This window comes from Sus scrofa, chromosome 1, assembly GCF_054392235.1.
Source record: "Sus scrofa isolate SSC_HxYL_T2T_F1_AM1 chromosome 1, Sscrofa_HxYL_maternal_Yorkshire_Landrace_v2.0, whole genome shotgun sequence".
NCBI lineage: Eukaryota > Metazoa > Chordata > Mammalia > Artiodactyla > Suidae > Sus > Sus scrofa.
Genome location: NC_139383.1, coordinates 263,936,357 through 263,952,064, shown reverse-complemented (window position 1 = coordinate 263,952,064; position 15,708 = coordinate 263,936,357). Strand labels below are relative to the sequence as shown.

The 15,708-nt window shown below is 40.6% G+C and overlaps 1 protein-coding gene across 8 annotated transcripts in view; it reads left to right on the top strand.

The window, feature by feature from the left end:
* The first annotated feature begins 1,767 nt into the window (after positions 1-1,767).
* Positions 1,768-15,708, top strand: part of PTBP3 (polypyrimidine tract binding protein 3) — a 106,006-nt gene continuing 92,065 nt past the window's right edge. For 4 of the 8 annotated variants that reach the window (XM_085012195.1, XM_021084313.2, XM_085012192.1 and 1 more), the window contains exons 1-2: positions 1,768-1,906; positions 4,841-4,874. Coding sequence is in view for 2 of the 8 variants with exons in the window: in XM_021084313.2 (XP_020939972.1) it covers positions 1,899-1,906; positions 4,841-4,874 (42 nt within the window). In the remaining 6 variants the exon portion in view is untranslated. The remainder of the gene's footprint in view (positions 1,907-4,840; positions 4,875-15,708) is intronic. The other 4 variants (XM_085012188.1, XM_005660329.4, XM_085012181.1 and 1 more) reach the window with 1 other exon arrangement.

Genomic DNA, 15,708 nt, shown 5'->3' with positions numbered 1-15,708 from the left:
ACAAGAGCAAGACCACCCTAGCTATTTATCTTTATTAAAGTCTTTCTGTCTTTTCTAGGGCTGCACTGTTGGCATGTGGAGGTTCTCAGGCTACAGGTCGAATCGGAGCTGTAGCTGCCAGCCTATGTCAGAGCCACAGCAATGCCAGATCCAAGCCGTGTCTGTAACTTACACCACAGCTCATGGCAACACCGGATCCTTAACCCACTGGGTGAGGCCAGGAATTGAACCCGAAAACTCATGGCTCCTAGTTGGATTCGTTAATCACTGAGCCATGGCGGGAACTCCTCGCTGATATTTTTAATGTCCATTTGGCAATGTAGGTTGGCATTGTTTACGACTGCAACTTAACAGTTGGATTTAACATTCGAAAATGTATTTGACCTTTTGAAAAATGAGATTCAGGTTGGATACACTACTTGAAAAATGGTCTCCCCAAATAAGATATCTGAGCTATTTTGAAAATGTATTTTTTCCCAGTAAATAAATAATAAATAAACTGAGGAATCCATGCAACTGTGAAGGCTGGAACCTGATTTTCTTGGGTAGCCCTGCAGTACTTGGCACATAATACACAATAAATATTGACTGAGTGATGGATGAATCGACAGTTTAAATTTTTTTAAATAACACTTTTTTAGAAGCAGGATAGTAGCAAGGACAGACTGAGCTTGTTAACTGGCTTTCTAATAAGGCTGAGAGAGAGAAGCCTCCTCTTTCTAAGAATTTGGTGAAGAATGTAGCCTTTAGTGATTCACATTTTGGTGATAGATGAATTGAAAAATCACTCTATTTCAGAATCAAACAATATAAAAGGGAAACAAGTGAGTTGCCACTAGCTATACCCTTAAAATTTTGCCCAGACTAAGAGGAAAGGGCTCTAAAGGCTGCGAAATTGTAGAAAAATCATTTAACTCACGTCTAAATTTTCATCTGAAAAACGAGAGTAATCATTCCCTCAGGTTTTGGTTTTTGTTGTTTTACAGGGAGGCATGTGGAAACTTTCATAAAATCCTTGGAATACAGTGACCACTCCATATTGTGCCAAGAATGTTTCCTATAAATTCAATCCCAGACTGTCAGCGTCGACAAGCAGAGACTAAAACTGTATAAAAATGCAAATATTCTCAAGTTTGGGGGAGTCTCTTTTACCTCATTCATCTCCATCCCAACCACACCTAGGTGGCCAGTGCGGGTCACTGGGCAGGCGGCGGGCGCTTTCCTGGGCTGCAAGGCCCGGGGCTCTGGAGAGCACCGCCGGAGCCTGGCCCCAGTGCTTGGGGCCGAGCTATCGACAGCGTTCCCACTCGGGGCAGTTCCGCGGCGCTTCTGGGGCCCTCTTGGGACACTCCTACCTACTCTCCCGAGTCGGGTCCCCAAAGCTTTTGCCGCCGGTAGAGGGAGGTGTCCGAACTAGGTGGCCCTGGGCAGAGAAGCCGGAAGGCCGGCAGAGCCCGCGGGAGCGCGGGCGGGGCGCGAAGCGGGAAGCACAAGGCGCGCGCTCCCGTGAGCGCTGGAAGGAGGCGGGGGCGGGGCGCGCGCTCGGGGGGTAAGGGAGCCCGGGGGGAGGGGGTCTTGGTGCGACCGCAGGAAGAGGGCGCTCTGGAGCCGAGCTGGAGGGCGGCTGAGGGCGGGGCCCAGGGAGGGCGTCGACGCCGAGGGGCGGGGTGAAGCGAGGCGGGGACGCGCTCGGGGGGTGGGGAAGGCGGGGGCGCGGCAGTGGCGGGAGCGTCCCTGGTCTCCGCCCCTGTTTCCCACTCTCCTTCCACCTCCGACCGGCCGGGGTTCCGGAGAGGCGCCGTTTGCCGGTCCCCGGAGCCGCCCTGCTGCTGCTGCCTTCTTCCTCCGCTCGCGGTCAGCCCGTCAGTCCCCGCACTGTGCGCTCCTCGGTCTGGGCCATGGATGGGTAAGTGCTTGGCGGCGCGGCTGCTACCAAGCTGCGCTTGCCCGCTTCCTCTCGGCTCTCGGCCGGACGCGCCGAAGCTGAGGAGCCGGACGCGGCGTCGGCGGTCGGAGGAGCGGCCCCGGCCGAGACCGACGGCGGGGCTTCCGGGCGCCTCCTCGGGGAGCCCGGAATCGCGGAGGGGCGGTCCTCCGCAGCCTCTCTTTTCCCCACGGGGCGCCCCCGTAATGTCCGCCCCTGCACACCCTCGCCCGGGGAAGCAGAGGAAAGCCCGGTGCAGCCCCCGGGGGCCGAGGTCCGCCCTCCGCCCGAGGGGCCGGGGAGCCCGGCCCGGCCTCCCGACACTTCCTCTCAGAAAATGGTGCGCGGCGCTGGGGGAGGCGGAGGCGGCGCTCGGGGAGTTGCTGTTTACCGGTGAGGTGGGGCGAGCGCTGGAGCTTCCCCTGGCGCGGAGGCGAGTGGCCGCGGAGGGGCGGACGGCGAGGGCACGCGTCTGTACACGTCTGGGCGGCGACAGGGTCCCGGAGCCGGGGGCCCACGCGGGGTCTCGGCACGGCCGGGGCACCGGCCGCGGTCTCCAGGCTTGAGCTGGGAGCTCTGTTAACGATTTACAGTACACCGGGCGTCTGGACTTGGTGACCCTGGACGCCCTCCCCCGCCCCCCCGGAAACTTAGTGAATCCCCTTCGATGTATGCAAAATATCGTATAAGTGTGATTTTCGAGGTGCTTTTAAACGCTCTAAAAGTGAAAGAGGTCTGTGACCAAAATAAAAAGATTTAGGATCACCGATACAAGTATTTCCCTGGGGACCCAGGGTTATAGGGTGGGACCGTACCGATATTTGAATGATTAAGGAAACAACTAGATGAGGATCTTGGTGAATTAATTGAAGATCGTAGTGTATGTGCATCAAGATTAAAAAAAAATCTCCAGCTCTATTAGAGCCTACAAATCCACTTAATCATTTTCATTATGCACTTGAGATTTTGTTTGGCCTTTTACTTGATTTTGATGACAAGATTTCTGTAAACCTCTTGGTTGTAGAATATGCGGAACTTCCTTCAACAGTAAAGCCGCGTACATGTTGTTGTGTAGTTGATTGTCGTCATGCTGTGTAAAGACGATGGAATCTTCGAACAATTTTTGCCCTCATTAGATTTTACTTATCCTAGTTTTATAGTGTCTCTGGGTTATCTCGTTTGGATGGAGATTGTACATTGCTACAGACGTTAGTGCAATTTTAGATTTCATTTATGATTATGATGGTCTTTAAAGTATTTTTAAAATTTAATCGAAGCTATTTTCATTGTTTAATTGAAGCTTTTCCGAGAGCAGTGTTGAAAACTCATTTCACACCACCTTTTCCAATTACTTTTTATATGTGTGCAGAATTTTCTTGTTTTAATTTTTTGTATACTTACGCCAATATTTCAGTTGAGGAAGGCTGTGAAATTAGTATTTCACTATGTGTAGTGACTTGTCGCTAGACTGTTTGAGTTGACATATGAAGCAGGCTAGGTTTTTGTATTGGAAAATTTATAGTGATAATAGAAGACTCTGGGATTATGCGTCTTGGCTGTTAAACTCTTGGACAACTGTGAAGTGCAAACTTACTCTTCTGGATAGTGTTTAAGAAGTTTACTTTCTCTTCGTCTTAAATACGGTTTGAGAGCTAAAAATTTATTGGTTTAAATATGTGGGGCAGTAGGACATAGTACTGGAAGGTAAGTTCATTTGAGAGTTCCAAGTAGGAGCATGATTTGCCCTTTGCCTTAGGACTGATACGTAGTATACATTACACAATCTATAATTTTTTGTCCACAAGTGTCAGAGTTACTTATCACATTTAACTTTCAAGCAAAAGAAATTTAAGTTTCAAAAGTCTTTAAGGAAAAATTTTAAATCTGTGTGGGTATTGTTTAAAACAATTAAATTTCCATGATTAAACTATCCAGAGTCATAATTTGCTTACTTTTAAGTAATGATGATATAGGTTATGAACAGTATGTAGAATTTTGTTAACAGCTTTCTTTTGGGAGATAAGGAGACAAACTTAGTTGAAGACAGTTTCTTAGGGGTTAGAAGAGATGAATTTTTGTTCACTTTAACAGGGTATTTTCCATCTTGGTTTTAAGGGATATGCTTTTGAACACATTGAATTTATGCTTTTAGGAGGCTAAATACATTTCTACATTTTTCCACAGCCTGAAAAAGGTCCTTTTTCATTATTTTGGATAGTTGAAAAACCACTAGTCAAGTCAATCTGTCTTTCTAGTTCCACCTCAAATCCCACCTGTCTTGTGTGTCTGTATGTTTGTGTTTGTGTTCGTTCATTTCCTCCTGAGATAATTTACACATAAACACAGTTTTGATGTGATAGGATTTTTTAAAAGCAAATATTTGAAGATTTTGATGTCTGAAATTTGATGTTTGTATTTATTTTTATTCTGGGAAACTGTCTTAGCTATATTTTGGTAAGCCATTTGGGTGGTAGATGCAAATTTGCAAGACACCTTCTATTTTTGTTGTATCTACTCACTGATTTTGTTTCACTTAAAACTTTATGATAATTCACACCAGTGATTTAAGAGAATGAATTTTGGTGATTTTAAGTTTTGGTTTGGATTTGTTACATAGAGGTAAACGGATAAACACATACTCATTTTATTAAAGCACAGTTATATTTTTCTAACTACTAAAAGAATTTGACTTGTTTCCCACATTGCTATTAAAGCTTTGCTTTTACACTCTGCTGTTGCTAGACTGTCTCATCACTTTTCTTTGTATTAACATTTCACAACTCATCACATTCTTATTTTTATTATTTGTTATTATAATGCTTTTTCTTTTTTTTCTTTAATCTTATTATCTCTGTCTTTTAAAAACTTGTTCTCTAACTTTGTTTTCCATTTTCTCTTTTTACTTTTTCCATACAGTGTTGTTACAGATCTTATAGCAGTCGGTTTAAAGGTAGGAATCTTTTAATATCCTTTCATAAGCATTTTTACATCTTAGTTTTGGCATTTTTTTCCAAAGGTGAAATCATCTCACCTACTCATAAAATGATCTATTTTACTGTATGATAATAATCTTTTTATTTAGCTCCAACATAAGTAGACCTGTAGCTAATTTTGGATTTTATATATATATTTAGAATTTATCTACATTATCTTGTTTATCTAAAATGTGAGTAAAAAGTGTAGTCCAGAGTTTCACTTAACTGTTAGGGGTTTTGTTTTGTTTTGTTTTGGCAGTTAAATGTAACCTAGGCTCTGATTTATTTTCCTGTCATGCCCTTTCTTTTATCTTCTCTTTCATGCATTTATGAGTAATAAAGTACCAGCAGCTAAATTTCATCAGTTTCTGTTATATGCAAGCTGCTTTACATGTATTTTCACTAATAATTTTAACAGTCCTTCAAGGTAGGTATTAACATTCCCATTTTAGAGATGAAAAAAATCGTTCAGAAAGTTGGTGTTCAAGCTGTGGTGCACTGTCAGAGTTCAGACCCGTGTCTTCCTGGTTCTAAAACCAGACTTTTTTTTTTTTTTTTTTTTTTTCATTGTTCCTAGCTGCCAGTAATGAGGGTTCTGTATAAAATGTGAACAGCAGGAGAGCTGGATAGTTAATACTTCACAGTAATGATTCTACTAATTATAAGTCATTTTAGTTTTATCAAAGTCTTCTCACTTACTGGATTTTAAAATGCAAATCAAGTTCATCAATATGGCTTTTAAAATATAAAAGGAAGTTTTAAGGTTTCCTTTAGCAACTTGTTATTTCATATGTCTGAGTTGAGAATCTAGTTCTAGAGACCACTTACAGTTTCTATTACTGTAGAAAATAGAAATAACTCATGTGTACATTATATGCATTTTATGTAAAGTTGTTCTGCCACTTTCTGTCTATCATCTCTTGCTAACGATTTCAGCATGTCTGCCTTTGGGCTTATTGGATCTGATGGTGGTGCTTATACTCTTAAAACATCTTAAAATATGAGCATAAATACAGCAGACCACATTTTAGACTAGCAGTAGGATGTTCAAGATTAGCATAATTGGGGACTACTGCTTGTACTGTCTGTTAAGTTGGGTAGAGTTAGCTTGCTTTGGCAAACTTTGAACATATTTTATGAGTTGAAAATAAGTGGAGGAGCTTCTTTTGGTGGGAATACACCTTTTTTTTTTTTTTTTTTTTGGTATCTACTTAAGTCAGTTTATCTTTTGGGAATGATACTCAGGGTAGTAACTGCAGGCTTATATCTTGGCTCCTTTTTGGTGCCCTTGTAGGTGCCTGTGAGGGAAGGAATATTTAATATGAGTGTTGTTTTTGTCTTACCAAAATGTAATTTTTGCTCCTAGAATTTAGAGAAAATGAATATTTAGGAAAAATGAATACATGAGACATTTTAAAAAATTTCCATTTGGTATTTGAGGAGTTAATGCTTGAAGGACTCTCGTGTCTGTTTTATTGTGGGGGAAAATATAACTTGATGATTAATAAAAGAAAAATTTAAATGTTAAGCACAAAAACCAGATTTGAATACACAATTTGGATTTCTGACTGCCTGTATTGCAGCAGACAATTTGAAAACAAAGATCAGATCATGCTCTGAAGAAAAGATAAACTGATTAGTTGATTCACTGGGCAGTCTATATTTTCATAGACCTAAATACTGGAAATGTTTGTAAAATTATTCATTATGTGGAGATATTTCTCATAAGATTGTTCTGCGTCTTTCCTGCATCCCAGCCAAGGAAGTTTAGTTACCAAGTCATAGGCCAATAAAGCTTATATTTCCCCCAGGTTGTATAACCAAAATTAGTGAATTTAAGTAAGTCCTTCAAGATTGTCTATTATTTTCTTTTATGTGCTGTCTGAATATGATGACACAACAAGTAGTTTTAGCCAGTGGAAGAGTGGATTTCAGGTTTTGTTCCATCGGTTACTTTCCTGGATGCCGAAAAGTAATACGGATTTTATTTTTAGAGAATTGAAAATAGCCTTAATTATGAAATCCATTATCCCAGAGAAAGAAAACTGAATTGTTTTTTGAGATTAAGTGATTCACTGGAATGTGTCATGAGGGCAGGGATTTTTGATATTTCCTTCACTGCTATGTGTCCAGGAATGAATGGATGCCAGTTGGGTGCCATATTTATACTGGAACAAGCCTTCTAATTTCATTAGGGTTTCTTCTAATAGGTATATACCAGGGTGAGAAAGAATTAAATTTGTTTTTTAGATTGGAATTTTCTTAAAGATGAATAAGTATTTTAAGGCAGCTTAGGGCCATGCCATATTTGAGATTTATTTATATACCTAGTTGTGTATGCTGGATGTCCTTTGCAGGGTATTAGTTCTTGTGCCTTGTCTACATTAGACAAGAAAATTGGCCTTTGATACTTCTCATGAAATATTTTTTTTCACATGTTATTTTGTATTTTGAAATGCTTTTAAAACAGTGAGAAGTAATTGCTATCCTTAATTTTTAATTTTTTTAAGTAAAGAATGAACCTGGTGGTTATGAGTGATACTGGTCATGTTTCAAAAACTTTATTATAGCAGATAAATCAAAGTGTCAGTATTGTGGGTAACAGCTTTTTGTGTGTTTGTACTTAAGTGTATTTTAAATTTCCAGCTGGTACTTTAATTATTATTATTGTTATTATTATTCGGTCTTTTTGTCTTTTTAAGGCCACACCTGCGGCACATGGAGGTTCCCAGGCTAGGGGTCCAATCAGAACTGTAGCCACCAGCCTACACCACAGCCACAGCAATAGCAACACAGGATCCAAGCTGCATATGCGACCTATACCACAGCTCATGACAATGTCAGATCATTAACCCACTGAGCGAGGTCAGGGATCGAACCCACGTCCTCATGGGTTCTAGTTGGGTTTGCTGACAGCTGAGCCATGATGGGAACTGCTCATACTTTAATTATTACTAGCTAGTTTTATCTTAAGCTCAGTTGTTTCTCACATTCCTAGATATTTCTTCAGAATACTATAATAGCTATTAAATGAGTTTTAAGTGATGATCTTCCATATTGAATATATTTTAGGCATTTTCTGGTTTATCTTTCTATTTTAAATGAATTAGATGAGGAGGGAAAAACAAGTTTGGGGAAAACTGTGATTGGCTTCTAATAATTATCATGCCTGTTACTATATAGGAAAGAACAATGGTGTATTTAAATTAATTTGAAGGTTGATTTTCTGTTTGCTCCACCAGGAGTTAGCAGTCCAAATCCAGTTTGCTGCCTGTTTTTGTAAATGGTTTTTTGGAATTCACAACCATGCTCATTTGTTTCCATATTGTCTGGCTACTTTCCCAATCAATGACAGAGGGGTTATAGCAGGGACCATGAAACTGCAGAGTCTAAAATACTTACTTTCTGGGAGTTCCCGTTGTGGTTCAGCCATAGTGAATCCAACTAGTATCCATGAGAATGTGGGTTCGATTCCTGGCCTCACTCAATGGGTTTAGGATCTGGCGTTGCCATGAGCTGTGGTGTGGGTCGAACATGTGGCTTGGATCCAGGGTTGCTGTGGCTGTGGTATAGGCCAGCAGCTACAGCTCCAATTCAGCCCCTAGCCTGGGAACCTCCATATGCTGTAGGTACAGCCCTAAAAAAAGGCAAAAAAAAAAAAAAAAAAAAAAAATTACTTTCTGGCTTTGTAGAAAAAATTTGCCTACTGCTTGCTGGGCTTGAACTACAGAAAATACAGTAGGCCTTTGCCAGAAATCTTTTTTTTCTTTTTCTTCTGTCTTTGTTATTTGTTCTTACTTGGATTTTGAACAAAATGATGGAATAGGAGCCAGTAGAGGAATCCTGTTTGATCTGGAAATTTTCCGTGAAGAGTCTGAAAGTTTGAAAAACCAAGTTCCTGAGATCTTTTAGTTTACTTAACATCTCTTCCCTTAGTCTTTCATTATGTTTGAATTTGCTTTGATAAACTCATACAAACTTCTCTTGCTTGATGTACTGATGGATCTTTTTTTTTTTTTTTTTTTCTTCCCTTTTTATTGCCTCACCTGTAGCATCTGGAAGTTTCTGGCTAGGGGTCGAATCAGAGCTGCAGTTGCTGACCTATACCACAGCCATGGCAACATCAGATCCTAGCCCCATCTGTGACCTACACCACAGCTTGCTTGTAGTGCCAGATCCTTAACCCGCTGAGCAAGGCTATGGACACTATGTTGGGATTTTTAAAAAATACACTTATAGTCTTCCAGGGCTTCATCTGGCTTGTCAGTTTTCTCATACAACTCTGCTATCCTCAGTATTGCCCTGATGTAGCTGGAGTTTTAACTGATTTACTTTGCTGCAGTCACTGATGGCCATCTCTTGTCCTGTTTCATCCTTGCAGCAGCTTTATTTGAAAACAATAGATCTGGAGTTCCCGTCGTGGCGCAGTGGTTAACGAATCCGACTAGGAACCATGAGTTTGCCGGTTCGGTCCCTGCCCTTGCTCAGTGGGTTAACGATCCGGCGTTGCCGTGAGCTGTGGTGTAGGTTGCAGACGCGGCTCGGATCCCGCGTTGCTGTGGCTCTGGCGTAGGCTGGTGGCTACAGCTCCGATTCGACCCCTAGCCTGGGAACCTCCATATGTCGCGGGAGCGGCCCAAGAAATAGCAACAACAACAACAACAAAAAAGACAAAAGACAAAAAAAAAAAAGAAAAAGAAAACAATAGATCTGTCTTTCTGGAAGCGGGATGGACACATCTGAAGGGCTAGAGTATGAGAACTTTAGGATTCTATATAATCTTTTATTAAACTGTTCGTTTCCCTCCTCCTTTAGTCTAGTGCTCTTTTCTCTCTTTTTCTTTTCATCTGGCATGTCCCGTACACCCCCTCCCCCCAATTCTGTTAGATATTCTTCATCTAGTTAGAGAAATTCACATCATGATCAGGTTTGATCTCAACCTTGTCTACTCCTGACTCCTCCTCAAAAGAGGCGCTGGACTCCTGAAAACACTCCTCTTCCCCCTGGTTCCCTTGGCAATGGCCTTAACATCCTGGAGCAGCTTACTCTGAGAATGGTGATCTTTGGCATTAGAATCTGGAGGGCTAGCACACTCTGTTTCCTGGAGATTAAACTTTCAAACCGTTGAACAGATCCTCTGGAACCCTCCAATTTTCAGCCTTCCCCTCCATGCTGAATCACTGTCTTATCCTCTAAAGATTCTGATGGATTGGTCTGCAGTTGAACCAGGGCATCTGTGTTTCTAAAAAGACATCCCAGGTGATTCTCACATATAGCTAGTTAAGAACCGCTGCTGTAGAAGCTGAGTCTTTTTTCTTTTAAACTGAGCTATAACTTACATAAAGTGAAATGAATAGGTCTTAAGAGTACAGTGCAATAAATTTTGACAAATGGATCCCCCTCTATTTCCTTACTCCCCAATCATGCAATAGAACATCATTCCAAAAAGTTTCCTGTTGCTCTTTTCCAGACTCTGTCTAGGCAACTCTTTTGATTTCTATCAGCATAGATTAATTTTACATGTTTCTGAGCTTCATATAAATGGAATAAAATATTCATACTTCATATATACAGCGTAGCTCTTTGATAATATGGCTTTTACTCAGCAAAATGGATTTTTAGATTTATCCATGTTCTGCATATCAATTCATTCTTATTTATTTCTGAGAGTATTCCATTGTGTGAATATATCACAGTATTTAAAAATCCATTCTCGGATTTCCCACTGTGGCTCAATGGGTTAAGAACCCAAGTACATCTGCTGTGGTCTCTATGGAGGTGTGGTTTGGTTCCCAGCCTGGTGTAGTGGTTTAAAGGATCCCATGTTGCTGCAGTTGTGGTGTAGGTTGTAGGTCGTAGGTTGTAGGTTGTAGCTTCAGCTTAGATTCAACCCCAGGTCTGGCAACTTCCAAATGCTGCATGCATGGCCATTAAAAAATAAATAAATAAATAAATAAAAATAAAAATCCATTCGCATGTTGATGGACTATTTGAGTTCTTTTTAGATTTGAGCTATTATGAATAATGCTGCTGTAAACATTTGTATATTTCTTTGGGTAGAGAGATGTGCTTCATTGTATGCTGTGCCTAGGAGTAAAATTGGATATATGTAAGTTTAACTTTGTTATTTTGCAAAATGTTGTGCCAGTTTACCCTCTGACCAGCTTTGTGTTACAGTTTGGGTTGCCCCACATCCTTGCCCACACTTTACTGTTATCTGTTGTAGAGAATGTTGCTAGAATGGCTGGTAGTATCTCATTATATTTTTAATTTGCATTCACCTGATGACTGGTGGTGGTGTGTACCATTTCATGTGCTTATTAGCTACTTATCTTCTTTTATGAATGTTAACTTTTTTGCATATTCTTTTAAAGTGGGTTTCTTGTAGACAGTATACAGTTAGGTCTTTTTTTAAAAATCCACTCTGACAGTCTGTCTCTTAATTGTAGACCATTACCATTCATACTTCAAGGAATGATTAATTTCTTTGGATTAGTAACTACCTTGTTCGTAACTCTTTTCTTTTCATTGACTGGTTCTTTGCTTTTATTTTCTACCTCTCATTTTTGCCTTCTCTGTTTTTCGTTTTTTGGTTTGTTTTTCTTCTTTTTTGTTTTGGCTGTGCCCTTGGCATGCAGAAGTTCTTGGGCCAGGGATCAAACCCCGGCCCTCAGTATTGACTGGAGCCACTGCAGTGACAACACTGGATTATTTTTTTCCTTTTTTTTTTTAAGGATCGCAGGTGCAGCCTGGATTCTCAGGCTAGGGGTCGAATTGGAGCTACACCTGCCAGCCTATGCCACAGCAGTGCCGGGTCCGAGCCACATCTGCAACCTACACTACAGCTCGAGCTGGACCCCCACTGAGCAAGGCCAGAAATTGAACCTTTATCCTCATGGATACTACTCGGGTTTTGTTTCCACTGAGCCACAGTGGAAACGCCAATGTTGGATTCTTAACTGCTATAAGAGAACTCCCTTGCCTTCTGTTTTTTTTTTTTTTTTTTATCTTTAAAAAAATTTTATTATGGTTGATGTATAGTGTTCTATCAATTTCTGTTGTACAGCAAAGTGATCCAGTCATATATATATATACACACACACATATGTATATACACACATATATATATATACACACACACACAAACATTCTTTTTCTCACATTATCCTCCATCCTGTTCCAGCACAAGTGATTAAATACAGTTCTCTGTGCTATACAGCAGGATCTCATTGCTTATCCACTACAAATGCAATAGTTTGCACCTACTAACCCCAAACTCATGGTCCATCCCACTTCCTCCTCCTCCCTCTTGGCAACCACAAGTCTATTCTCCATGTCCATGAGTTTGTTTCTTTTCTGTAGAAAGGGTCATTTGTGCCATATATTAGATTCCAGGTATAAGTGCTCTCATATGGTATTTGTCTTTCTCTTTATGACTTACTTCACTTAGTATGAGAGTCTCTAGTTTCATCCATATAAATGATTCTTTTAGATCAGTTAAGAATAAGAAGAATAAGGGCTGTAAAATACTTGCCGTTCATTTATTCCTTCTCCAGCAGTCTTCCTTTCTTTATTTAGTTCCAAGTTCTGATCTGTTTAATTTCTTGTCTCCCTAAAGACCCTCTTTTAACATTTCTTGTAGGGCAGTTCTACTGATAATACATATCCTTGGTTTTTTTGTCTGGGGAAGTCTTTATTTTTCCTTTATTTTTTAAGGATACTTTTCATATAGAATCTAGGCTTTTTTTTTTTTTTTTTTCTTTCCATTAACACTTTAAATATTCCACTTTGCTTTCTTCCTACTTAACATGGTTTCTGATGAGAGAGAAACCTCTGTAATTCTATTTTTTTTTTTTTTTTATTTTCCCACTGTACAGCAAGGGGGTCAGGTTATCCTTAGATGTATACATTGCAGTTACAGTTTTTTCCCCCACCCTTTCTTCTGTTGCGACATGAGTATCTAGACGTAGTTCTCAATGCTATTCAGCAGGATCTCCTTGTAAATCTATTCTAGGTTGTGTCTGATATGTAATTCTATTTTTGTTTGTTTGTTTTTTGTCGTTTTCAGGGCTGCACCCATGGCATATAGAGGTTCCCAGGCTGGGGGTCTAATTGGAGCTGTAGCCACTGGCCTATGCCAGAGCCACAGCAATGCAGGATCCTTAACCCACTGAGCTAGGCCAGGGATCGAACCCGCAACCTCATGGTTCCTAGTTGGATTTGTTAACCACTAAGCCACGACGGGAACTCCTGTAGTTCTTTTTTTTTTTAAGATTTTTATTTTTATTTTGTCGTAGTCATCGTGGTTGATTTACAGTGTTCTGTCAATTTCTGCTGTACAGCAAAGTGACCCACTCATATATATGTATATATATATATATACACATTCTTTTTCTCACATCTCTGTAATTCTTATCCTTATTCCTCTATAGTTAAGGTGTTTTTTTTTCCTTCTGTTTTTCCCCCAAGATTTTCTCTTTGTTTCTGGTTTTCTGCAATTTGAATGATATGCTGAAGTGCATATTTTTTGGTGTTATCCTACTTGGTGTTCTCTGAGATCCAGATTTGTGGTTTGGTGTTTGTCTTTGATTATGGAAAGCTCTTGGTCGTTCATTACTTTCAGATGTTTCTTCTGCTTCACTGTCCCTTCCTCTCCCTCCCTCTGCTCCCTCCCTTCCTTCCTTCCTTTTTTTCCAGTTGTTTTTTCTTTTTGCATTTCAGTTTGGGAAGTTTTTATTGAAATATCTTCAAGCTCATATTCATTTCCCCAGCCATGTCCAGCCTGTTGATGAGAGTTTGTGAAAGATTGGTGTTATTTCTTCCTTAAATGTTTGATAGAATTCATCAGTGAGTGCAGTTTCTCTCTGAGAAGGTTTTTAATCATGACTTCAGTTTAAAAATAGATATTGTGGAGTTCCTGTTGTGGCTCAGCAATAAGGAACCTGACTAGTATCCATGAAGACAAGGGTGATCCCTGTTCTCACTCAGTGGGTTAAGGATCTGGCATTGCTGTGAGCTGTGGTGTAGGTCATAGATGTGGCTTGGATCTGGTGTTGCTGTGGTTGTGGTGCAGGCCGGCAGCTGCAGCTCTGATTAGACTCCTAGCCTGGGAAATTCCATATGCCACAGGTGCAGCCCTAAAAAGATAAAAAGATATTGGGTGGAGTTCCCTAGTGACCTAGAGGTTAAGGATCCAGTAATATCACTGCTGTGGCTTGGGTCACTGCTATGGCATGGGTCCAATCTCTGGCCCATGGGTGTAGCCAAAAAAAGAAAAATAGGTATTGGTCTATTCAGGTTTTTTTCTTTCTTTAGCTGCATCCCACAAATTTTGATGTGCTGGGTTTTAATTTTCACTCATTGCAAAGTATTTTCTACTCTCTCTGTGATTTTTCTTTTTACCTATGCTTATTTATAAATGTGTGACTTAATTTCTTGCTTCTTTTTTCTTTTCTTTTTTTTTTTTTTTGGCTGCACCATATGGAAGTTCCCAGGCCAGGGATCAAACCTGTGCCACAACAGTGACCCAGGCCATGGTGGTGACAACACTGAGTCCTTAACCCATTGTGCCACAAGGGAACTCCTACCTTTTTTTTTTTTTTTAATGGGTGTACCCACAGCATATGAAAGTTCCGAGGCCAGGGGTTGAATCTGAGCCGCAGCTGCAGCAACGCAGGATCCTTTGAACCCACTGCGCTGGGCTAGAGATCATACTTGTGTCTCTGAAGTGACCTGAGCCTCTGCGGTTAGATTCTTAACCCCACTGCACCACAGCAGGAACTCCTGTTGTTGTCTTTAAAAAAAAAAAATTCTTTTTGGCCGCACCTGTGGCATGTAGAAGTTCCTGGGCCAGGGATTGAACCCACACCACAGCAGTGACCCAGGCCCCAGCGGTGACAATACCAGCTCCTTAATCCATTGAGCCTCCAGGGAGCTCCCCCCCTTTTTTTTAAATGCTGCTTTTTTTTTTTTTTTTTTTTGTCTTTTTGCCATTTCTAGGGCTGCTTCCATGGCATATGGAGGTTCCCAGGCTAGGGGTCCAATCGGAGCTGTAGCCGCCGGGCAGGGATCGAACCTGCAACCTCATGGTTCCTAGTCGGATTTGTTAACCACTGAGCCACGACAGGAACTCCGAATACTGCTTTGATCAAAGAACATGCTCTATACCATTTCAGTCCCTTAAATTTCCTGAGATTTGTTTTAATGTCAAGTTTATGGTGTGTATTTATGAATGTTCTCTGTACACTTGGGAAAAAAATGTGTACTTCTGTTGGGTGTAGTGCCTTATAAATGTCAATAGCATAAACTGGTTGAAGTTTCAAGTCTTGTGTAACCTTCCTTCCTGATTTTCTTTCTATTCTGTTAATTACTGAAAGAGGAGAGGAATATTGGAATTTCCGTCTGTAATTGTGGGATTTGTTATTTCTTTCAGTAGTTCTGTCCGTTTTTGCCTTGTATATTTTAAAGCTCAATTATTAAATCCATTCACGTTTAGGTATGCTGTATTTTCTTGATGAATTGACTTTTAAAAAATCATTCGTAATACACATTTTTATTAATTCCTGTCCTGAAATCTGCTTTGTCTGATGTAAATGTAGTCATTCCAGTCATTCCACTTTTCTTATGATTAGTATTTGTATAATATGTCTTTTTCCTTTCCCTCCGTTTTTTTTTTTTTTTTTTTTTTTTTTTTTTGCTTTTAGAACCGCACCTGCAGCATATGGAGGTTCCCAAGGTAGGGGTCTAATCAGCACTATAGCTGCTGGCCTATGCCAGAGCCACAGCAATGCTAGACCTACACCACAGCTC